Raw genomic sequence first — 25,742 nt, forward strand, 5'->3', positions numbered from 1 at the left:
TGTAAGAAATACAAATCACTCCGGTTTACATAAAACAATGAAATGCCCAAAATAGAGGAAGAGGCTTTACATGGAACAATAGAACAGAATGCCAATTGAACATAGTAATATTATAATATAGTATAGTATATATATATATAATATATATATTATAATATATATATATATAAACTAATAAATATTCTCGCTGATTCAGTAACAAGAATATTGAACTAAGAGTGGGAGCACATAACGACCTTTGAGCATGTATTGGGGGGGGGGGGGGGGGGGGGGGGGGGACCTTTCTGTGACGTCCGAACCCCTACTCACCCCCTGAGGAAGCAGTTCTGGTAGGGAAGGCACTCAGCTGAGAGCGAGGAGGGCAGAGTGAGTACTGGCAGGGAGGGGGAGCTGTTTTTTTTTACCAAGGATGAACACAATTGGGTGGGAACAAATCATTACGGGGCTGCAGTGCTGCTATTAACCTGTCCCTTTCATTGCTGTCCGTGTGGCTTTGCGTTTTCTGCATTGCAAGCTTTAACTGGGGGGGGGGGGGGGGATAACATCTGTAAACTTCAAACAGAGTTTCGCCAGGGTCTTTTTAATTCTGTAAAACCTTAGAGGAAGCTCAAGTAGTAAAATCGTTCTTCACAGTCCATAAATTAATTTCTTACAGACTGCAAGGAGCAAAGTGCTGCCAATAAAGGAGCAGATGTGATGCGCCCTATACTATAACTGGATACGTTTTAAGCTGTAAATTTTTAGCATTGGAAAAGGGATGAACCAGGGAGGGGGGCTTTGTAGGAAAAAAAAAATCGGTTGGCAATACAGCTGTCAGGCGTTGCTGCCTGTTGTTGGTGGTAGTAAGTGGCGGGGAGAGAAGGCAGGGCACTTTTGGTGAGGAGAACCGGGAACAAGTGCATCCTGAGCCTGACCTGTAGGTGGTGCTGTTGTGCGATGGCTGGGATGCCTTCCTTCTCGGGGGGCAGGGGCCGCGGGTGGGGGCTGGGGGAAGTGTGCAAGCTGGGATAAAGAGCATTTAATTAGTAGCTATCAAGTGCAACACAAGTTCCACTGCTAAGTCCCGATAATTATTTTCCTGCTGAGCATTTTGCATATTGCTTATTAATCACTTATGGATTGCAAGTGAGACGCACCCCCGCTCAGCTGCTGTGTGTTAGCGAGATGTCTACCAGTGCTAACGAGGATGCATGACAAGCAGCTCACAAGTACCCCCCATTTTCTTTCTCTGGCATATTCCTTGACTAACGCCCTGTTTGTTTTATCTCCCCCCCCCTGTTTTAGGACCCGCAATTTTCAGCTTTAATTTTCGACAAGCTTCAAGTGCCTGACTATCTGCAGAGAAGCAGGAATGAAGGGGAGAGTCGCTGTGAAATTTGTGCAGCCCACGTGAACCAGCTGAAGCAAGAAGCTCTTCAGATGATCCAGGCCCTGAACCACGCGGGCTGCCAAGAGATGCCAGACCCCCAGCGCTCTGCGGTGGGGGCAAGTGTGCTGCCGAGGCTGACCTCCCAAAACGTGCTCATGGTGTCCTCACAGAGGGACTTGCCGATCCTTGCCGGGCAGGTGGGTAGAGAGTCTGGGAAACCAACAGCAGCTCCTTTCCCCGGGACAGAGAGAAAAAAGGCGCTCGGATGGCCCCAGGGCGCGGGCGGCTTTCCAAACTCCAGTGTGCAAGTTACTGTGGCTCCCAGCAGCCTCGGTGGCCCTTTGAGCTCCGTAACCATCCAGGCTCAGCAGTACCTGGAGGGCATGTGGAGCATCTCCAGAGTAAACAGCTTCCTTCCTTCGGCCTGTCTTGTAAGTATCTTCAAAGAACAAAGAACTCGGTGGAGAAGTATGTTTCTGCTGTATTTTGTTCGTGAAAGATATAATGATGAGCTATTTAATTTTGATCTGAAACAATGCTTGCTGGGGCCAGAAGTGGCAGAAGCTGTGCAGTTGCTGTTTGGGAGATTTGGGGGTTTCCAGGTATCTTTTAGGTTTTTTTTTTTTAAAACGTGCTAAATTTTAACTTCAGAGAAACTGCCTTCCCGCTGGCATTTGCAGTGGCATGTTCCAGCCGATGAGGCTTTTCCCCGTAGGCAGAGTTGCGCAGAAGGCTTGGTACGTTCAGCTGATCTCACCAGTCGAATTGCAAACAACGTTCCGCACCTTACCATCAGGTCAACCCAGTAACGAGCGGTAGGGAGAGCTGCGTTAGTGCCCGGCGCACCCGCGGTTGCCGCACGCACAGTCCAGCTCACCCTACCGCTCGATCCTGTATGTAAATAGCTTGCAAATGCAAGCTGCGTCTAAGAAGCGTCCATGAAGCGTTAGGCCCGCGCAACCCGTTTTACTGTATAGAGCGCCTATACAGCGCCTATACAGTAACCTGGGTGCGCGGGCCTAACGCTTCACGGACACGCTGGTATCTGTCATTTCAAATGACATTTGAAATGACAGGTACCAGGAAGTGGACAGTTCTCCGACGCTCGGGATTGTCAGCCCTCTCTCCCTTCCTCCCGAAGCAACAAAAGCGAAAAAAATCGAAAAAAAAAAAAGTTGCAAGAGAGAGAGGGGAGAGAGGACGGGCAATCCTACGCTCGGGACTGCCAATCCCCTCTCCTCCCGAGGCAAGGCGCGAAAAGCAGCCTTGCCTCGGGAGGAGGGGAGAGAGGATTGGCAGTGTAAAGCGACGAAGCGACTTACTTTTTTTGCAGCCCCCCCTCCGGAGACGGACATCGGCGAGGACGACCGCAGCTGCCCGCGAAGATGGACGCCTGCACGGGCGAAAGCGGCCCCTGTTCGTGCAATTGGGCCGCTCAAGGCTGGACGTCCCATGCCGTGACGCCAAACGTCGTGACGTCACGTCTTGAGCGGCCCAATTGCACGAACAGGGGCCGCTTTCGCCCGTGCAGGCGTCCATCTTCGCCGGCAGCTGGAGGCAGGGGAGCCGTGGTCGTCCTCGCCGATGTCCGTCTCCGGAGGGGGGGGCTGCAAAAAAAGTAAGTCGCTTCGTCGCTTTACACTGCCAGTCCTCTCTCCCCTCCTCCCGGAGCAAGGCTGCTTTTCGCGCCTTGCCTCGGGAGGAGGGGAGAGGGGACTGGCAGTCCCGAGCGTAGGATTGCCCGTCCTCTCGCCCCTCTCTTGCAACTTTTTTTTTTCGATTTTTTTTATTTTTTTATTTTTTTCGCTTTCGTTGCTTCGGGAGGAGGGGAGAGGACTGGGGCTGCCCCGGAGACCAGCACCCATGGACGCGGCCAGGGCAGGTGAGCGGGGGCTGGGGGAAAGTTTGCCGCCTACCCTTACCCCTGCCTCTAACGCAGGGGTAAGGGTAGGCGGTAAGTTAGCAGGTTAAACGCGCAGCAAAACGTCAGGGTAAAAAAGCGATAGTCGGGGCGCGGGTTACTGGATGGTAGGGAATAGCTAATTCGCTCGTTTGCATGCAATATACATGCCGCGTGCGGAAGGGGTTACCCGGTGATTTAAGGACGCGGTAAGAGTAAGTTAAAGGGGATTGGGGATCGCAGGAAGGGCTAACGCGGCCGGAAAGTGAGTAGAAAGCGGGTTAGGAGCAGGGTAAAAGTGGCCACACTTTACTGGATTGACCTGCATGAAACTAAAATTATTCCATGCTAGGATGTGGTTTGTTTGAAGGGGAGCAGACCCAAAAAAAAAATGGAGGTGCAACTAAAATTCTTCTTACGGTGAAAAGAATTGGGGGAATGACCAACGCAGAATAACTCCCAGAGCTTAACGTGCAGTAGTAACTCAGCGAAATCATTTGCAGACTCGGTGCCACGCGTTGATTTTTCTGTGCACCGAGCTAGGGGGACTCTCCCTCTGATGGAAATATGTGTGCGTATATATGATTTACTGATCTGCCGGAAACTAAATGGAAAAAAGGAACAATCTGTGCCCCCCATAAATGAGTTTCAAAGCCTTTTAGATAGTATGTGTACTTTTAAAATATTTTCTGCTACGATCTGCAATCTGTTTGGTATAATTAAGATGAATGTATACGGATGCACCATGAATTATTTCCCGCCCCCATGAATCATGGTGCGCACTGATTGTAAAATATCTCGTCGTGTGCTGTAAAGCCCATGAAATGCCGTGGGACTTGCAGTAAGATGGAGGGAGAAATGTCCTCTGCCTCAGCAGTCGGGTTCCCTCCTGGGCATTAGAAATTGTAGACTGTTTCTGTACTGCAAAGGCTGGACACCGTAGCAAGAGAATCCTGGCTCATTTGCCTACTCAGAAAAAGGTGTGAGAAAATCATGCGATAACATTTAGTTTGGAGAAGGGCTGGATTTCTCACTGAAGAGAGCAGGCGCTTGCCTAGGGGTTGGCCTTCTGTCCGAAGGATGATGTATGCCATTAAGGGGAGACAGAGCTGGTGGAAGGAAGAAGATCTGCCAATTGGTCATACTTAACTTTGGAAGAGCGCCCCCTCCTGTCTCCCCAGTGCATCTGCTCCCGAGGGGTTCTTAATGTTGGATGAATCCTCTTTAAGATAAAACATGACTCCTGGATATAAATGAATAGGACACAAGAAAAGATACTGAAGAGATGTACTTAAGTACATTCCTGGCAACCTACCCTAAGCATTATCAACATCCAGAATTTTCATTATTTCTGATCTCTTCCTTATTGTTAAAAACTACATTTATTTGAATTGATCAATTCATTGTAAATCACACACTTCCCTTTTTGGAAAGTCTACCATTTTACGGGTTAATATACTATGTTAAAGTTACTATCTTTTCTTCTTCTTGCTCCTAGTTGTACAACTCCTTGTTTTATTGTAACTGCATCTATACTATGTTTAGTACATATTATCTCGTTCTCTGTTACGGTTATCACCCCATTGTTTATTGTAAACCGGCTTGATGTGACATTTTCAGGAATGCCGGTATAGAAAAAATCTAAATAAATAAATAAATACAAGTATTTATTGAGGCATTTATAGAGCACACCGTGCCAGGGTGCATTATACATTTACAGAGGATCTGTTGGCAATGGAAGATAATATTTGTTTAAGTGCTGTGTTGCTTCTTATATAAGTTAGATGGTTAAGAGCACAAGAAGTGCCAGGCTGGGTCAGACTAATGTCCATCAAGCCCAGCCTTCTGCTTCCTGTGTTCTCTGGCTTATAGGAGTAGAACATAAGAGATTTCTCCTTTCAGTCTAAATTGGTTTTGCATATTAGTTTTCTAAATGACCATTTTCCTGAGGTGTGTCGTAAACCAGCATTGTCGCACCTGGCGTGTGTCGAGATCGGCGCTTCTCAGCCTTTCTTTTTTTCCAGGGGGCACACTTTCTCAAGTGTGTTCAATCCTCGGGGCGCAGCAAAACCAAATTCTGCACGGTTCCCGCCCTTCCCGCCAGCAGCAGGAGGAAATGAGCCTGGTTAAACCCGTGTGTGTGCCTCGTTCTGCCAGCTTCAGTCTGCCACCTGAACGTGCGGAACCAGCAGGTCCTGCAGGATTTCAGGGCCCCGCACATCCGAGCCTCGGATTGAAGCTGGCAAAGGAGTCGCATGCAGGTCTCTCCTCCTGCCAGCGAGAAGGAGGGGAAGATTACTGGGGTTCGGGTGGATGAGTCGGGGGACGCTTGTTCCCTGCAGTGCCAGCAGGGAGTCAGCAGTTTATTTCGGTGGCTGGCAGAAAGGCTGCTGGACTGTCCCCATGGACAGTTGTACTGATCTACTCTCAAAATACCCCTAAAGCCACTTTCTTGAAGCTTTTTGCTGTTAACAAAATATTTTTTTGAGCCCAATACAAAAAGCCTCCATGTTGGTGAGTAATGTCCTGCATCCAAGAGAGTTAATTCTACACCAGAATAAGTCAAAATTAGCCAACAAAATCCAACCATTCCCAACATGTGAATTCTAATTGGGAGGCATTTCCATCTGAACTGCGTCACAGGATGTTCATACGGATGAGTTATTAAGATTCTCTGTCAGTTTGCAACCTTTGGTGTCTCTGATTTGCTTTCCTGGCTCGTTGTCATTTTTCTCATTCACTGCTCTGCTCGCTCTCTCTCTTTTTTTTTTTTCTTTTCCTTCTCTCTTTCTTTCAGAGTGGACACTTTCATACTTTTCTCTTTAGTCTTTCTGCTCCTTTCCTTATTCCTTTCTCCTCTCCTCTCCATTCCTTGTTCCCTTTCTCCTTCATTATGTTCCAGGATTCCCCCCACCTCCACATCCAAGGTCAAAGCTCTCTCCTATCCCCATCTCTCTCGTTTTCTAGTCCTCTTGCTCTCTGTCCATCTAATTCCCAGTCCTGTCCCCCTTTCTCTTCTTAATCCTGAGTATTTCTCCACATCCATCTTCCCAGTATCTGATCCTCTCTCTCCTTCACTAACCCTGGGTCCTCGTTCCCTCTCCATCACCCTGCCCCTTATCCAGGGCCATTTCTCCCTTCTTCCTCTCCCTCAGTCCCTGGTCCTCTTTTCTCTTCTGCACTCGCCTGTTTCCCCCTGTTTCTCTCTCGTACCCAATCCTCTCTCTCTCTCTCTTCCTCTCCCCCCCCCTTATCCCCTCCCTTGATATGCCCCAGCTTGTCCTCCCAATTCACTCACTGCCCCCCACCCCTGGAAGGCAGGAGCAGCAGTGCATAATATTGACCCAGCATCCTATGCCTCCTCACCCCCAAGCAATCACCACCTGTTTGCACCCCCTTTCAAGCATCCATCCACTTCTCCCCTCAGCCCCTTTCAGCATTCACCCTCCTCCTTCCCTTCCCACAAATCATTCTTGCCTGACTGGAGCTCTAGGCGGCTCTGAGGTCTCAATCTTCTGCAGCACAGACATCTAAAGCCTGGGGCCCCTGACTCTCCAAGCAGACCAGGCTTAGCAGAGAAGATCCCTGTACTCCCGACAGCAGATGAGGGGGGTGAGGAGTGGACAGGTGGGGAGGGGCTGGAACAGGAAGCACAGGCTCTTCATTGCCATTCAGTGCTGCAGTGCTGGCTCCCTGCTCCTGCCCCTCCCTTCCAGTCGTCCTCGGTGCTGTCTGGTTGCTGTGGGGACGGGTGGGCGGGGCTGGATCAGCAAGAAGGAGATTTGAGGCAACATCCAATAGAGTCAGAGCATGAGCCCAGGGAGGAGGAGCATGCTGGGACCGCCAGCACTGGCCTAGCTGGATAAATGTGAGCCTTTAAAAGAGCATTTCAGTCTAATCTTTGGAATTTGCATGGCTATCTCTCAGAACCAAATACGTTCCATGCATATTATTTTCTGTGCATTTTCTTGAAATAAACAAATTTGAACATAAAAGAGCATTTCATGCTGAAATGCCTTTTTCTAATTAAGTAAAGTTGAGTGTCGCATAACAACTTCTAAAACAGTTGGAAAATAACTATTTTTCAGCATCAGCTGGATGAACTTATTGAGTGGTGTTAGGTTATAACGGGGGTCCTGAAATGCAATGAGGCCGAAACAGTACTGGCACGTGTTAAACGGGCGCTCATGATTGAGCGTCCACTCACTTGACGCGTGCCGATCCACCTCTCCTGGGCGCCCGATTTAATATTTAAATGGACTGCTGTGGTAAAAAGGAGGCGCTAGAGGAAAGTTTTGTGTCCCTAGCACCTTCTCGGCATCAGGCGCCCAGGAGAGGTGGCTGTCAGCGGGTTAGGAAAATGGACGCTCGTTAATTGAGCATCCGTTTTCCTAACCTGACTGCTGGCACACTTTTTTTTTTTTTAAGTTTTTTTTTTTTTTTTTTTACGGTTCTCCTTTTTAAATTCCTCCTGCTTAATATCGCTCTGCAAGAATTAATGCCTGCTCCGGGGCAGGCGTTAATTTTTGAGAGTAAAAATGCGCGCGTCGGGCGCACTTTTTTTTTTTTTTTTGCATCGGGGGGGTAATAACTGATACATATGATGAGTGCTATTAGCTATGCGCTTGATTGGGCGCACATTTTGGACGCGCTGACCCCTGTTTTTTGCATCGGGGGGGTAATAACTGATACATATGAGTGCTATTAGCTATGTGCTTGATTGGGCGCACATTTTGGACGCGCTGACCCTTTTTTTTGCATCGGGAGTTATGGACGTGTGTCTAGTCGCGTGGTGAGCCGCGCGCTGGTCGCAGCGCATGGTATTGCATTGGCCTGAATGTTAGCTGCCTTCAGTCACCATGGAATGCATTTCAAACTAATGCAAGCATATTGTAAGACTGTTTGAAAGATGACATGAACATAGAGTGACAGTGATAAAAGGTACTGCTCTATTGCTTATTTAAAACATTTACAACTAGCCTAGCCACAGTACTAGGCAGGTAACCTCTTCTTGAGTAACTTCATCTAATATTACCTAAAATGACCTCATACGGGTTATTTTAAATCTAACAAGTAAAGTCCAGGCGCAATTTGCCAACTGTTTTTTTTTTCCCTTGCATTTTTATATAAAAATGCGAGGAACAATATTGCGTAAGGACACGTTTCCGATAAAAGAAGCTGTGTCAGGTGGCCCAGAAGTGCTCCAGAGAGAGAGAGAAAAAAAAAAGATTTGTGGCTCCCGTAGCCGATTTTGCTCCGAGTCAACGCTCAGTCGGGGGCGGTAAAAATGATAATTAAAATGAAACTTCATCATCTGGCCACAGTGCATTCAGGGTATGTTTCGGGATGCCACTCGAGGGAATGAAGTCAGCCATTCAGGCCGCACAGGTACAAGAGTGAGAGAGTTCCCGGGATTTGAAGTGCGTCTCTACCGCTGTGCTTCGGGCGTCCGATTTCCAGGCGCAGAGCCTCCCTGTTCACCTGTCTGGGGTATTTAAGTTCAAGGATTTAGGAACGCACAACTTCCAGTTAAGGACATTAATTTAAACAGGTCATTTCACTGCTGATTCAAAGGTAATACTTCTATGGCAGAAAGCTTCTAAAGTGCTGCTGGCTGGGATGGCAGTAAGGGTGTGCGTTTTAAGTCCTTTTTTTTTTCTTCCCCCATTTTCATGCATTATCGATTTCATTTCAATGTAAGGTTTGCAATGGATTCATAATTAAGAGTACGGTCGCAGGTAATCAATGAGGGGATTATTAGGCATGTAAATAGAGCCTGAAAACGAATATGAGGTAATTTTCCATTGTAACTAGGAGTCAATATTAGGTCCTAGCACTGTTACTTGTCAGATGGAGAACACTTTCTGCAGGAGGTCACACTCGGTATTGGAAAAGCTGAAGCTATTATGTAAATTTGGATTCTAGTTAGCCTTATTATAGGAAGAATGTTCTTTTCAACAAGTTCTCCAGCAGAGGTAGAACCCTTTTATCTTCCCAAGGATTTTTCTGTTTGTTGTAAAACATGCAATTGAGAGACACGTCACGGGAAGCAATTAGCTGCCAAAGAACGAACCATTTGTGGGGCAGGGTGCGCGCCCTCTTATCTAACAGCACCGAGCAAGAGAGGAAAGCTGGACAGAGCGAGCCCGTCACTCCCTGTGTCTTCTTCAAGAACAGACAGCGAAGCTGATACAGAAGAGGGTCAGGGGCTTGCTAAATTCCTCCCTGCGGGTCTTCACCAGCAGTGCCTTCTTCTCTTAGACAGGGGAAGATAGCTATAAGGCCTGTTTGCTCACCTGGATAAACAGCCCACTGTTTGTTTTCTTCAAAGTGGACTTCCTCAGCAATCACTCGCAGGATCCAGTGATGAAATGGTCTGCATCCATGCTGCAAGAGAAGCCATGTAAGGCCACTAAACTGCTAGTTCATCACGCTGATCGACAGTGAACCAGAGCCAATGGCTCTCAGCCCTGTCCTGGTTGTGAATATGCAGGAGACATGTGCATACTTTGTAGATGCAGTGCGTGCGGTCGAATCTCAGGCATATTCGTTGCGGCTGTCTTGAAAACCAGACTGGTTAGCTGTACCGCTAGTCGAGGACCACTGAGCAAGCCGTATATAAGGAAGAAGAGTCAAGGGAACGACTCAGGAATGGTCTGTGCGATTTGCCTTTGGCCTGTCTCTGCCCCAGCCTCACCCCCCATAATCCCACTTTTGTACCCTCAGGTATTATGAAAGGTAGTGCTGGTCAAATCCTCTGGCCAGCCTGCCTCAGCCAGGTACGAGCGGATGGGAATCCATGTGCACAACATGTCCATTGTTGCAGTCACTGGGGGACCTGCTGCCAAGACGCTCACAAAGGCAGATGGAGAAGAGAGAGCTCAGAAGTCAGATCCTTCCTGTACTCTCTTGTTAGCGAAGCATCTGCTCTGCATGCATGTGACACCCTCTGGGTGTCCCTCCTCCTCTGGGTTTTTAGTAGAAAGTAAACCCACAGTGAGCTGCCAGGTGGTAGGCATGTTGCTGCTTTTCCCAAATAACACACAGGTCTGTGGTTGAAAAACAGAAATTTGTGAAGCACTAAGGCAGACCTTTTTTTTTTTTTTTTTTTAACAAAACCAAACCCTTTCTTTTCCAGCAGGCTACAATAAAACAGATGCTCATTTTTTTTTTGTTAAAAAAAAAACAAACTTCTTGTACTAGGGGATGTGGTTTTGAGAAATGTCTTATCTTATAAATGATCTGGAAAGGAATACGACGACTGAGGTTATCAAATTTGTGGATGATACAAAATTATTCAGAGTAGTTAAATCACAAGCGGATTGTGATACATTACAAGAGGACCTTGCAAGACTGGAAGATTGGGCATCCAAATGGCAGATGAAATTTAATGTGGACAAGTGCAAGGTGTTGCATATAGTGAAAAATAACCCTTGCTGTAGTTACATGATGTTAGGTTCCATATTAGGAGCTACTACCCAGGAAAAAGATCTAGGCATCGAAGTGGATAACACATTGAAATCATCGGCTCAGTGTGCTGCAGCAGCCAAAAAATCAAACAGAATATTAGGAATTATTAGGAAGGGAATGGTTAATAAAAAGGAAAATGTCATAATGCCTCTGTATCACTCCATGGTGAGACCGCACCTTGAATTCTGGTCACCGCATCTCAAAAAAGATATAGTTGCGATGGAGAATGTACAGAGAAGGGCAACCTTCCCTATGAGGAAAGACTGAAGAGGTTAGGGCTGTTCAGTTTGGAGAAGAGACGGCTGAGGGGGGATATGATAGAGGTCTTTAAGATCATGAGAGGTCTTGAATGAGTAGATGTGACTCGGTTATTTACACTTTCGAATAATAGAAGGACTAGGGGGCATTCCATGAAGTTAGCAAGTAGCACATTTAAGACTAATCGGAGAAAATTATTTTTCCCTCAATATACAATAACGCTCTGGAATTTGTTGCCAGAGGATGTGGTTAGTGCAGTTAGTGTAGCTGGGTTCAAAAAGGGTTTGGATAAATTCTTGGAGAAGTCCATTAACTGCTATTAATCAAGTTTACTTGGGGAATAGCCACTGCTATTAATTGCATCAGTAGCATGGGTTCTTCTTAGTGTTTGGGTAATTGCCAGGTTCTTGTGGCCTGGTTTTGGCCTCTGTTGAAAACAGGATGCTGGGCTTGATGGATCCTTGCTCTGACCCAGCATGGCAATTTCTTATGTTCTTAAGGCAAAATTCACTCCATGCTTCGTTTAGTAAACACCATAACGCATAGAGGACTGTATTTTAGTTATAAATTGTCTTGCAGAGAGCACTTCTGATGAGTACCACTGAGAACCCTTGGATGACTCCCGGTGAAGGCATCCTGGGATGCTAGGACGTGCGCTGGTCCTGAGAACATTTCCTTTCACCCGGCCTGGTAACTCCAGTCGAGATGCATTTGGATGTATTGCTTGAGGTTTCTGCAGCTTTTGACACTGAATCACATGAAACAATATGTTACCCCTGTGCCTGAGGTCTGTCGGGGTTGGTGGTGCAGTGTTAAAGTGGTTTTCTTCTTTCTTTGTCAATCAGAGCGCAACAGGTCAAATCGGGTAAAAACCGTTCTTCTTGGGAGATATTAAATTCAGGTGCACCACGAGGCTCAGCGTTTATCTGCCATCTTGTTTAATATTTATTTACAGGCATTATGTAAAGTTGTATCGTCTTTGGGGTGAAGTATTTTGTTTAGGCTGATGACAGCCAGTTCTGTATACCATGCAGCATTGATGGCAGCCTCCCAGAGAACCTGTTAGTGCGCTGTTAAGAAGCATAGGGTCAGAGATGTCTGCCTGTGGCTTAATTTTACATTTGCAGGAGATGGTTCTGTTGCGGCAAGGGAGGGGACCACAACGGCAAAAACTGAGCTTATACACTTAACGTCCATCTCTGATTCTTATACACTTAACTTCCATCTCTGATTCTTCATTAGGCCCACCATCACATCTGACAATCAATAATGTTACTATCCCCATAACACGTTCTGCTATAAGCCTAGGTGTAAACATTAACTCAGATCTTTCTCTAAAACAACACATATCCTCACTTACAAAAAAATCGTTTTTCAAACTACGTCTGTTAAAACATCTTCGCCCTCTACTATTCTACCGAGACTATAGAACCATTCTTCAATCTTTAATTTTCTCTGGCTTAGACTATTGTAATGCTCTTTTCTTAGGAATGTCAGACTCTTCACTATACCCCCTTCAACTGATCCAAAACTCTGCAGCCCGAATATTAACCAGAACTTCTCTTCGCCATCATATCACTCCTATTTTACAATCGCTACATTGGTTACCCATAAAGTTCAGAATAAAATACAAAATTCTCTCTATTATCCATAGCTTAATTCATAACCATAATCATACATCCACCTGGCTTTGTTCACTACTGCGCATATACAAACCGACACGACACCTAAGATCACTTAACCAAAATTTACTAGATATCCCTTCTCCTAAACAAGCCAGACTAGACCTCACTAGAAAAAGAGCCTTTTCAATAGCTGGTCCAAAACTCTGGAACACTTTGCCAAACCATCTTCGCTCAATATCCAACCCTTCTCATTTCAAAAAATCTCTCAAAACCTATCTTTTTCAACTTGCATTCAATACGTCTTCTAACTAAACTCAATCATCAATACCGAACCTACATTCATAAACTTAATTACACCCATTACAACCCCATTTATGCTACTCATAACTACAACATACTTGCTCACTCACATGTCTCCAATTATCATATCCTCCTTCCTTCTCCCCTTTATTATTATATAATTTTTACGTTGTATTTTTCCCACTCCCCCTCCCCCCTCCCGTTCCCCTTTCCCCCTTTTCCCCAAAACAATAAGCCCATGGCCCCAAACTTTTATCTTTTTTAAAATCTTATATACTAGCATCCTGTCTAGTTATTGCCTATTTTTATATATATATATAAACTGTTGCAATGTTGCATTTATATATACAACTGTTGCAATGTTTCTTATGGTATTTTATTTTATATTATTGTTTAAATTAATTTAATTGTTATCTTGTTACAATGTAAAAATAGGGCAGTTCTCGCCCTATTCAACCTGTTATCTGGAAACCGATGTGATATCTCGATTGAATGTCGGTATACAAAATAAATAAATAAATAAATAAATAAATATTTTTATGTAAAGTTTAAAAATTCCATTTTTATTTTGTTTATTTTATTTTTGTTTTAAATCTGTGAACCGTTTTTGATAAAATTCCTTTTTTAAAAAAACGGTATACAAATACTTTTTAAATAAATAAATAAATAAACCCATGGATTTGCGGTCTTTTACCTTTGTGGGGTTTAGTATTACTCATTTCTGCAGAGAGCAGAGTCTGCCTTCTATAAGCCGTGGCCGTTATGTCATTTAAAATGTTTCATGATTTGAGAATGGCTGTACTAGCATTAGTTTAGCGCGTACTGTAACACCTTATATTTGGGTTGCTTAACACCCCATTGAGGGATCTTCACTTGGCACAAAATGCTGTGGCTGGAATAGTTATTGGGGCAGCATGAACAGAAAATATCACCCCTAAACTGAAAGAGTTGCAGCGGCTCCCAGTTAAGTAGAGAGCCGTATTTAAGATTTACTCTTTCATTCATAAAATTTAGATGCAGCGAGGACCTGCATTAGTCCGGCAAATGTATTAGAGCGATGCAAAATTTTGTTAGTTGTGCCTTCAGTGCAACAGGCGAGGCTGCATGAAGCTTGTTCCCGAGCTCTTTCAGGGGCTGTGCAGTTACTGTGGAATGCAAAATGAGCCCTAATTATTTATCATTCAGGAAAAAGGCAAAGGTTACTTTATTCCATCAGGCTTTCCTTTAAGGCTGCTGAGTATGCTGGATGGTGCCTCGTGCAATACTGTTGTTTTTACGTTAATTATGATGCTTTTATTGTTCTTAATTGTCATTATGTTTGTGTTTTTATTGTCTTTGTGTTTTGTATGTATATGCTTGTGTTTAGTTTTGATTGTGCAGTTGGAATCCTCACTGAACACATCCTGGATTTTGTGGAATATAAAGAAACCCGAGGTTTGCATGCAGCCTTATCCACCTGTACAAAGAATTCTGGGGGTAAAGATAGAAGCTGCGATATGTATATATTTTTAATAACTGTTTTAATTGTCTAATGGATTTCATGTCAAAATGTAATAGTTTTTAGGTTGGACTCGGGATTTGATACCAGTAGGAGAGAGTGGAAATGACAGCAGAGCAAGTTGTAGGCTAATCAGCACCCTACACAAAAACTGACATTGGCACCCTCTCCTCTCCCCTTCCCCACCCCACCCCACACACACATAGCAGTAGTTTCTCAGCTCTCACAGTGCTCAGCAGCTGCCAGCTGCAGACTCGCCACACTCCCTCCCAGCAGGCTGATTATCAAGTCACTGTCTCCCTTCTGGAACATAAGAACATAAGAAATTGCTATGCTGCGTCAGACCAAGGATCCAACAAGCCCAGCATCCTGTTTCCAACAGAGGCCAAAACCTGGCCACAAGAATCTGGCAATTACCCAAACACTAAGAAGATCCCATGCTACTGATGCAATTAATAGAGTGGCTATTCCCTAAGGGGCGGATTTTAAAAGGCCCGTGCGCATAAATCCTTCCAGATTTTCGCGCGCAGGGCCCTTGCGCGCCGGCGCGCGTAAAGCCCTGGGACGAGCGTAAGTCCCGGGGCTTTCGAAAAGGGGCGGGAGGGGGCGTGTCCGGGGGCGTTCCCGAAACGACGTGGCGTTTCGGGGGCATGCCGCGGTGCTTCGGGGGTGGGCCTGGGGGCATGGCACCAGCCCGGGGGCGTGGTCGAGGCCTCCGGACCAGCCCCCGGGACCGGAGGACGGAGCGGGGCTGCCGGCGACGCGCGCAAAGGTAGGGGGGGGTGTTTAGATAGGGCCGGGGGGTGGGTAAGGGAGGGGAAGGTGGGGGGAGGGCGAAGGAAAGTTCCCTCCGAGACCGCTCCGAAATCGGAGCGGCCTCGGAGGGAACAGGCAGTGCGCCATTAATGGACTTCTCCTCCAAGAACTTATTCAAACCTTTCTTGAACCCAGCTACACTAACTGCACTAACCACATCCTCTGCAACAAATTCCAGAGCTTTATTGTGTGTTGAGTGAAAAAGAATTTTCTCCGATTAGTCTTAAATGTGCTACTTGCTAACTTCATGGAATGCCCCCTAGTCCTTCTATTATTCGAAAGTGTAAATAACCAAGTCACATCTACCCATTCAAGACCTCTCATGATCTTAAACACCTGTATCATATCCCCCCTCAGCTGTCTCTTCTCCAAGCTGAACAGCCCTAACCTCTTCAGCCTTTCCTCATAGGGGAGCTGTTCCATCCCCTTTATCATTTTGGTCGCCCTTCTCTGTACCTTCTCCATCGCAACTATATCTTTTTTGAGATGCTTGCCGCTCAGGCCTCTCTGTCGGCGATCCCCCCCCCCATCAGCCCACATCTACAAAGCTTGATGGTGGCAGTCTCCGAGCAGGCTGCCACCCTTCCCCCAGCTCACGGGTTCTATCAGCGGCGGCAGCTCCCGAGCAGGCTAGGAGCCTTCAGCAGCTTCCTCAGGTGCTCCTGGCGGCAGCATAAGAAAATCTGGCCCCACCTCCCGTGCCTACCGCCCATTTCCTTCAGGGGGTGCCCGCCTTCTGCGCCTGTGCGACAACTCCTGGGCCCACTGGCTGCAGCTGGAACTTGGAAAAGAGTGAATGCTGCGGATGACGGGCACTGGTGGGGAAGGGGATGCTGGTGCAGGTGCACAGGGGCCGCTCGCCCCTACATGATATAACTTTTTCCCCATTGGCCCTGCTGCAGGTCACGAGACAAGGAGAGAAAGAACAGAAGGGATAGAGAGAATATGGCAAAACACATTACAAAAGTAAAGGCTCTTATTTTAAATTATAGTCGTGCATTAAGGCTGCCATATCCCTAGTAATACAATTACACTTCCTTAGATGGAGGACAGCAGCAGTGACCTAGCCTGTTTGTATCAATGGGTAAGAGTCCAAGAAGTGTAATATCTTATAATATCATAATATTATGATTATTATTATATTATCATCATAATATAATATAATTTATTATTATAATATATTATAATATATTATTATAATATAATATAATAATAATATCATAATATCATAATAATATCATAATATCATAATAATATAAGTGTAATATCATGTAATATCTTATACTAGGTTACGCAAGTTCTTTAGTTATGTTCTGTGCTATGTAATTGCTCATAGTTTTTTAGACATTTTTTGTTCTATGTAATTGCCCTCAAGCAAGCCTGTTGTTTCATTGTAAACCGGTTTGATTTGCATCTAATGTAAGAAGATCGGTATATAAAAGCCAAAACTAAATAAATAAAATAAATAAGTGGGAGCGTTTTAAGACCTGATTTATCATGGGTGTTTCCCAGAATCACAGCATGGGAGCGCGTCCTCTGTAAACTGAGTCCAGAGCCTGCTGTTTTTCTGGCTGTAACTAGCCAACAGGTAGAGCCAAGGCCGTACCTGTAGAAACCGGGTAAACGCTCTTTTACGAAGCCGCGATTACAGTGACATCTTTAATTTTCAGCGTGAGTAAGTGGCTTGTAATGGAAAAGACTGCGGCGATGAGCTCGGGTAAATAACTAGGACTGTGATAGCTTATTCGCTTCTCAATGAGCTCGCAGTGTATTACGGAGCTGTATTTTTGTCCCATTATCTCGTGTTAGTGAGAATGCGAGATCTCTGTTCAGCAGCAAATGGTACAAAATAACTATGCTTCATAAAAAGAAAAAAAAAATGTAATTGGAGTGAATTGTGTAAGTAGCGCATTGATAGATGTGGAAATGTAGTATGCACGAGAGAGAGAGAGAGATCTAAGTGAATGCCTTAAATCCATTAGCAAGGACATGAGGTCTCTCTTCCTCAGTCCTGTACCTGCTCCTTGCAAGTAGCTTGCATGCAGCGGGACCTCGGTCGTTTTGTAATGTAAGCAGGGCTTCGGCCCAGAGCGGGACGTTTTTGTGCACATTAAAACATAATGCTCGGGAGGCCTTTTTCTCGCTCCGCAGGTGGGTGTTGGGTGGGGAAATGTCTCACAAGCCACTTTTACCACAAAGCTCCTGGCACTGTACAAAGAAACGTAGCGCTTCGGGCCGAGGCTGCTCTGGTATCTCCACGCGTCCCATGGCGGATTTAGGTTTCTGCCACCGTTGGTGCTGTCGAGCAACCCGCCCCACCCGCTCTCCCCACCCGCTCTCCCCACCTCCCCCAAGAAGGTCAGACAACCGAGAATAAGCCTAAAGCACAACGCGGAAGCTCGAGAGAAGATTCTGCAGCAAGACTTAGAAAAGTGAGAAGCACGTTGTCATCCGTTTCCATCTTTTATACTGCGCCATAATAATAAAAAGTAATTTTCCAGCCTTGCTGGTGTCTGTATAATTTACTTTGCTTTTATTGGGTGAGGAAAAGGGGATCTGAACTTTCAGCAGAGGGAGGAGATGTTGGGAATGGGGAGAGGAGAAAGAGAGTGAGTGGAGAGGACCAGGAATGGGGAGAAGAGAGGGAGGAGGGCCATCAATGTGGCGTAGAGAAGGTGAGAGGACTGGGATGCAGGCGTGGGAGAGCAGATTGGGGATGGGGGGGGGGGGGGAAGGGGCTGGGGAAGAGAAAGATAGGGGGAGATAAATCTGGAATGGGGGGAGAGAGAGGGTGGGAGGTTCTAGGTCTGAGGAGGAGCAGGAGGGAGTAGAAGGTGGATCAGAGGAGGGAGGATCTGTGATTAGGGCAGGGTTGGAGGATCTGAGGGAGGAAAGGAAAGGACTGGGGGATAGAGTCCAAGGTGAAGGGAAGGAGGATTCGATCAGTGATGGGGAAGGGGATTTCCCTTTGCATCTTCACCCCCATTCTAACCTCCCACCCAATCTGACACACAGACAGACAGACCCACACCCGCAGCCCCCTGTCTCTCAGACACAGACACATGCCCTCCTCCTCAGTCCCTCCAAACCTCCCCAAAATGATTTGCTTTTGGATCCCCAGCCCCTTCTTACCCCTAGCTGATAGCCCCCCTTCCCCTGATCTCTCTCAACACAATATTCCCCGTCCTTTCCTGCTCTTCATCTCGCCCTCAAGCCCATGATCCTCTTCTCATTCCCATCTCTTTACCTTTTTTTTTTTTAGTGCTGCTGATCCATCCTGCAAGAGGAGGAGAGCATCAGCAGTGACAGGATAGGAGGGGAGGGGCTGGATCGGGGAGAAGAGTGCCCGTCCCCTCCAGCCTCACTCCTCCCCTCCTGTTCCCCCCTCCACACAGCCTGGGAGAGGGGAGGCTGGAGCAGGAAGCAGAGGTCTGTCCGCTGCCAGGTGCTGGAAGGCAGCAAACCTCCTGTTGCTCCCAGATTAATGCCGCCCTGGGCACAGGCCTAGTGCGCCCAATCACAAATGCAGGCCCGCATGAGTCTAAAAAAAACCCCAAAAACCCAGTATGTCTTTTTACACTTTAACAAAAGCATTTCTTACATGATTCATGGAAAAAAAAAAGGAATGTATGTATTGCTCAGTAATTTAGTGATGTAGTAGATGAGGGCAGAAAAAGACCGATGTGCTCATGCAGTCTGCCCACACAGCTAAGGATACGTTCCAGTCGTCGGCCACAGACTGTGACCTCCAGCAAGAGCTCACCTTCCCCTTTTTTTTATCGTCTTCCTCCTTTGCATTCCATTACCTTGGTACGAGGGCGTACAAGATTCCCTGCTCGTTCCCCTCCGGCGCCCACTTTCCCCACCCTGCTCTGGAATAAGCTCAAGAGCCGGCGACACCAGCACGTCCACTGCCTGAGCGTCTGGCTTCCCAGGTCCCTCGCCTGCTAGAGAAACCCAGCTATGCGAACGCCTGCGTTTTCACCGGTACTTTTACGGCAGATACGGCACCGGCAGCCTGCCGGACAGATCCGAATGGCTAGCGTTACCGGTTGGTTGTGGCCGGGTTTTTCTCCTGCGCTCTGATGCGTTACGTGCACCGGGAGAGCTGGATCCGGCTGGGGGTGCAGCATTTCAAACGCCATCACCCCCCGCTGGATTTACGTACACTGCAGGTTCCCAAACCTGTCCTTGGAGACCCCCCCCCAGCCGCTCAGTTTTTCAGGAACTCTACAATGGACACGCATGACATACGTTTACGTACAAAGCGCACACAGATGTATCTCATGCATGCTCGTGGTAGATGGCCTGAAAAACCTGACTGACCTGGGTGGGTTTGGGTCACGGAGGGTGGGCCTGGGAACCACTAACTTGGATTTTATAGATCAGGAGCTTCCTAAAACTCCCTTCCGGAGAAATAAAGTAGGCATCCAGTGTAGAAGAAGGAATTACAATGATTTTCTTTAACTGCTGACTGGAATATTGAACAAGTGCTTCTGGCAGCATTGATGCTTTTACTCAGAAAAACAAACCTTGCGGGGCACCTTTGTGGTGCTGCTGCTTAGAATCTGAGGGTCCGTTCACTTGTTTCTGGAAGGCAGAATTTGGGCATGTGAGACGTGCATTTGTCGGCCATGGCTAAGATGGATGACTAGTGAAACCAAGGACGAGGCGCCCGTTTGGTCACATTGGCCTACGGGCTGCGGGGTGGGTGGGAAGAAATCCTCTGAGGCTCTATCTACCCTTCCTTAGCAAAGCTGTGACCACATCACTGGGGGGAAATTGAAAACTTCTAGCATGTTTGAATTTTTTGCCCTGTTGGTGCCTGGGAAACAGAGGGTCCCTTTCATTATTTGTGTAGTGAACATGCATGAGATATGTTTGGCATGCACTGGATCTAAAATCATGTTTGTGTTTGCAGATGTAGCTCATGCTTATTCATTACAGCCTGACAACCAGAGCAGCTAAGTGAGACCTGAGGACTGGGGTGAGAACCACTGGCTTAAAGCTTAATATTTGGTAACCTTTAAACTTAGGGGTACCCATATTTGGTTGTGCGGACTGCACCTTGGTCTGGTTTTCAGGATTTCCACGATGAATATGTACAAAATACATTTGCAAGTAGTGGAGGCAGTGCGTGCAAATAGATCTTATGCATATTCATTGTGGATATCCTGAAAACCAGACTGGTTTGCAGCCCATGAGCAGGGCTAATGGAAGTGCTAGGCAGACTAGACGGCTGCCTAGAATGCCACAGGTTTAGAAGTGGCTACCTAGTGTTTCCACCAGCCCTGCTCAGATGTGGGTATCGGGCAGTAGAGCAAGATTCAGGACTTTTCTGGGTGGTGGGACCCTGGTGATTATCTCCTTTTTCATGCCCGTGTGGGCTGGAAGATGAAGTGATGTCCTGTGGGCCCCTGCAGGCGAGAAAAAGGAGGCCCAGTTGTTACAGCTGGAAGAAGCAGGAGACATTGGCTTGCATGCCAGAAGGAAGGCCCAGGCTTCAGGAATATTGGTCAGATATGTTTGCTGAAGATAGGAGGAGCAGTGTTGGCAGGCATGTGGACCCAAAGGAGCAGGAACAGTGTTGGCCAGACTGTTTGCAGAAGAGAAAATGAGCAACATCAGAAGGCATATGGGGCCCAAAGGAGCAGGAGTAGTGTCAGCTAGGCCCATGTGGCTGAAGAAAGGAGGAACACATTCTGAACCACACATAGGAGAGAAAAGAGTCCTGATGCTGCACAGGCCCCAGGAGTATGCTGGTGCTGCTGCTGCCGAAAGATAAAGAATGTGTGTGAGTGAGCAAGCATGCAAGAGAGCAGGTATGTATATGAAAGAGCATGTATGCGAGAGAGGTGTGTGTGTGTGTGTGTGTGTGAATGAGCATATGAGAGTGAGAGCATGTATGTGAGTGAACATATGGGAGAGAGCATATGTGTATGCATAATTGAATATGTAAGAGTATACGTGTAAGTGTGAATGAACATGTGTGACACAGTGAAAGCATGCATGTGAGAGAGCAGGTGTGTGTGTGAGAGCATGTGGAAGATAGAGCATGTGTGTGTATGAGAGATTATGTGAGAGAGAGCATGTGTATGTGTGAGTCTGTGTAAGCATGTGAGAGAATGTGTGCATGTGAGTGAGAGAATGTGAATGAGACTGTGTGTGAGAGAGCATCTGTGTGCAAGAGAAAGAGCGTGTTTGTATGTGAGAGCATTTATGAGAGAGTCATGTGTCTGTGAGAAAATGTCTAAAAAACATTGTGTGTGTGTGTATGTGTGTGTGAGACAGCATGAGGGAGAACATGTATATGACAGCATGAGAATGCAAATATGTATGTGAGAACATGGGGAAGAGAGAGAGGAAGAAAGTGAGAGCATCTGTGTGTATGTGGGAGAGAGCATGGTGACAATATCTGTGTGTGTGTGTGTGTGTGAGTGGTATGTATAGGTGAGCTATAGTGGAGGAAGTATATGTGCCTCCACTCCCAATCTATTACATAAGAACATAAGAACATGCCATACTGGGTCATCAAGCCCAGCATCCTGTTTCCAACAGTAGCCAATCCAGGACACAAGAACCTGGCAAGTACCCAAAAACTAAGTCTATTCTATGTTACTGTTGCTAGTATTAGAAGTGGCTATTTTCTTAGTCAACTTAATTAATAGCAGGTAATGAACTTCTCCTCCAAGAACTTATCCAATCCTTTTTTAAACACAGCTATACTAACTGCACTAATCACATCCTCTGGCAACAAATTCCAGAGTTTAATTGTGCGTTGAGTGAAAAAGAACTTTCTCCAATTAGTTTTAAATGTGCCACATGCTGACTCACGGAGTGCCCTCTAGTCTTTTTATTATCTGAAAGAGTAAATAACCGATTCACATCTACCCGTTCTAGACCTCTCATGATTTTAAACACCTCTATCATATCCCCCCCTCAGTCGTCTCTTCTCCAAGCTGAAAAGTCCTAACCTCTTTAGTCTTTCCTCATAGGGGAAGTGTTCCATTCCCCTTATCATTTTGGTCGCCCTTCTCTGTATCTTCTCAATCGCAATAATATCTTTTTTGAGATGCGGCGACCAGAATTGTACACAGTATTCAAGGTGCGGTCTCACCATGGAGCGATACAGAGGCATTATGACATTTTCCGTTTTATTCACCATTCCCTTTCTAATAATTCCCAACATTCTGTTTGCTTTTTTGACTGCCGCAGCACACTGAACCAACGATTTCAATGTGTTATCCACTATGACGCCTAGATCTCTTTCTTGGGTGGTAGCTCCTAATATGGAACGTAACATTGTGTAACTATAGCATGGGTTATTTTTCCCTATATGCATCACCTTGCACTTATCCACATTAAATTTCATCTGTCATTTCGATGCCCAATTTTCCATTCTCACAAGGTCTTCCTGCAATTTATCACAACCTGCTTGTGATTTAACTACTCTGAACAATTTTTTATCATCTGCAAATTTGATTACCTCACTCGTCGTATTTCTTTCCAGATCATTTATAAATATGCTGAAAAGTAAGGATCCCAATACAGATCCCTGAGGCATTCCACTGCCCACACCCTTCCACTGAGAAAATTGTCCATTTAATCCTACTCTCTGTTTCCTGTCTTTTAGCCAGTTTGTAATCCATGAAAGGACCTCGCCACCTATCCCATGACTTTTTACTTTTCCTAGAAGCCTCTCATGAGGAACTTTGTCAAACACCTTCTGAAAATCCAAGTACACTATATCTACTGGTTCACCTTTATCCACATGTTTATTAACTCCTTCAAAAAAGTGAAGCAGATTTGTGAGGCAAGACTTGCCCTGGGTAAAGCCATGCTGACTTTGTTCCATGATGTTTGATATATCTGCTGTTTTGAAATATATTATTGGTGCTGGGAAAAGTTTTAAAATGTTTATATGATTTTTTATTATTTGGTATTATTCCATTCATCAGCCATTTGAACTATTTATTTTTTTTATTAGTATGGTTTTACTGTTATGTTTTATATTTCTTGATTTTATTGTTTTAAGTTTTCTGAGGAATGGTATTGTTGCACTATATACAGAGTCTGGCTTATTATGATTTTCAGTTCAATTTTTATCTGCCTGTTTCTATTTATACTTTATGGTCTCTTTTATTCTGTATTTGGTGAGGGCCTATATGTGTTCTGCATGTGTGATTGAGGTGAGGTATTCTGCCAGTATGTAGTTTCTGTGTAGGGATCTATAGCAGCTTGGTTTGTTCTGTTTTCTTAATACAAGGTATATTGATGTTTTAGGGCCTGGTGTAATATTTGCAGTGTTGTCTTTCCATAGGTATGATTGTTACTATTTGAGTGCTGGCAGTTAGTGCTGTTTTGGTATGGGAAGTTTACAATATTTAAGTAAGAATGCAGAAAAGGCCTTTTCATCAGAGTTTTCTTTTTAAGGCCATGACATCCCGATTGTACACCAGGCAAGAAATCTTGGAGTGATTATCTGGATAGATTTGTCATTCAAAGTACACATTCAATCATTGGTACAGAGGTCATTTTGGAAGCCTCGTATGCTTTGGAGACTAAAGCCGTATCTGGGCTTGACTACCTTTCGAAATGTGTTACAGGCAATTCTCTGTACTTAGGACCGCCTCAATACACTCTTAAGGCCTTGCAAATACTCCAAAAATCTGCCATTAGAATACTGACAGGCTCCTCTAAATATGAAGATATCACCCTTGCATTGAATTCATTACACTGGTTACCTGTGGAATTTTGGATACATTACAAGGTCTTAACCATGATGCATAATGCATTGAGTGATGATCCTCCTCACTGTATTAATCCCATGCATAAAATTCGGTGTCCTGTCAGGAGTCTGCGATCGGAGGGTCAATACCTACTTGATATTCCAAGCTTTAAGATGATTAAGCTTTCAGAATTCAGAGAGAGGCTGTTCTTAGCAGCTGGCGCAATGTCAGTTCCTTATGAATCAGCAGCCGAATGTCCGAGCTTGTTTGCAAATTTATGTCTCTGTTCAATAAAGAAATCCAGATCGGACATTCGGCTGCTAATTCTGTACTGTTGCCCCCATGGCTTTGTTAGACAGCCTCCCATGCTGTTTCTTCAGTTCCTTATGAATCTACGCAAATAGACTTGTGGTAAAATGTAAAAAAAAAACAGCTGAAAACGCATTTATTTGAACAGGTTTTCTGTTTGATTAGAATGAGCACTATTATGGCCCCTTTTCTTTGAGTTAGGCTAGAGAGATTATTAGAATTGTCGCTGGTTTACTGTTTGTAAAGTATTTCTGCTGTGTCATCTATGTATTTTTTAAGAAAGTTTTTACTGGAGGCTGCATAGGACTGGGCTAATGCGGCATATAACATTTTAAAATAAATCACTAATGAAATAAACGGTACTATAATTGTGATTTCCTCATGGCTTTCTGAGGGATAGGAGTAAATCACACGTTACATTAGGGCTGATACCATGTGCGTTCCAAGTGTCTTTTTTTTTTTTTTTTTGCAGTTTCCTGGTTGGCATCACAGCAGTGCCTGTAAATATAGTGCATGTGAAATCTGTTATGAGAAATACATAATTTTCACCTGTGTGAGAGGAGGTCTGGGATGGGATCTCAAGACTGTAAGATGTGCCTAATATCCTTGAACAGGCCCTGCCTCCTCCTGGATTTGGGGACCCGTGTTTTAAACCCAAGCAGTAACAGCTTGTGGTGATTAACCTGTTTCATGGACTGACCACAGCGCTGAAGGAGACAACTCGAAGCGTTTTCCTAGTACTGACCATTCCCTGCAATCCCGTTGTGACCCTGTGCCTGGGTTGACCGCTGGCTCCAGGAACAAGGCTCATCCATCCAGTCTTGGTTTTTACTTTGTTCCATGTTGAGCTTCCTAAGAAGAATAGGATTACCAAGATAGGGTCAAACAAGCCTCGGGTTAACCTGTTCCTGGTGGCATGGAGCCAGTTGGCAACCCTACAGGGCACTTCAGGCAGCACTACCAAGCCACCCCCGTTCATGGAGGGAGCCCTTTTATCGGTCCCAGGGCACTGTGCTGTTTGCAGTCCTGCTTCCTCCATTTGAAATTTGCTCTCCAGCTACCAACCTGCCTCAAGAGAAGTGAAAGGCAGCCAAGATTCACCTAAAGTCTCCCTCCAGAAATGGGGTCCCTTGGCAGCTCTGCATCCGTAGATGTGCCAGATGTTAATGTAAAGATGACGAGAGGGCCATTTCTGCTGGAGCCTTGGTTTCCTGAGTGGATCGGTTTACATATGAGTTTTAAGAATACTAATTAAAGTAGTTAAGAACTTAATGAAAAGCTATGGATTGCCTTTAAGTGCATTATTCCAGTAATTAATTTGCCTAGCGTGCCTCTCTTTCTCCTAACAGTCTGTAGAGGTGCCCCTTCTTTCAGATGAGATTTGCTCTCCGAGCGAGGAGTGTCCTTACTATGGAGATGGTGCAGTTTGAAAGGGGGTGAATGCTCATGTGAGAGACTCATTTTGGGC

At 45.6% G+C, this 25,742-nt stretch overlaps 1 protein-coding gene across 4 annotated transcripts in view; it reads left to right on the plus strand.

Annotated features, from left to right (window-relative positions):
* Nucleotides 1-25,742, plus strand: part of KIF26A (kinesin family member 26A) — a 234,830-nt gene that overhangs the window by 83,052 nt on the left and 126,036 nt on the right. For 3 of the 4 annotated variants that reach the window (XM_029598057.1, XM_029598060.1, XM_029598059.1), the window contains one exon: nucleotides 1,285-1,800. In XM_029598057.1, coding sequence (XP_029453917.1) covers nucleotides 1,285-1,800 — 516 coding nt within the window. The remainder of the gene's footprint in view (nucleotides 1-1,284; nucleotides 1,801-25,742) is intronic. The other variant, XM_029598058.1, reaches the window with a different exon arrangement.

Source organism: Rhinatrema bivittatum, chromosome 4, assembly GCF_901001135.1.
Source record: "Rhinatrema bivittatum chromosome 4, aRhiBiv1.1, whole genome shotgun sequence".
Taxonomy (NCBI): domain Eukaryota; kingdom Metazoa; phylum Chordata; class Amphibia; order Gymnophiona; family Rhinatrematidae; genus Rhinatrema; species Rhinatrema bivittatum.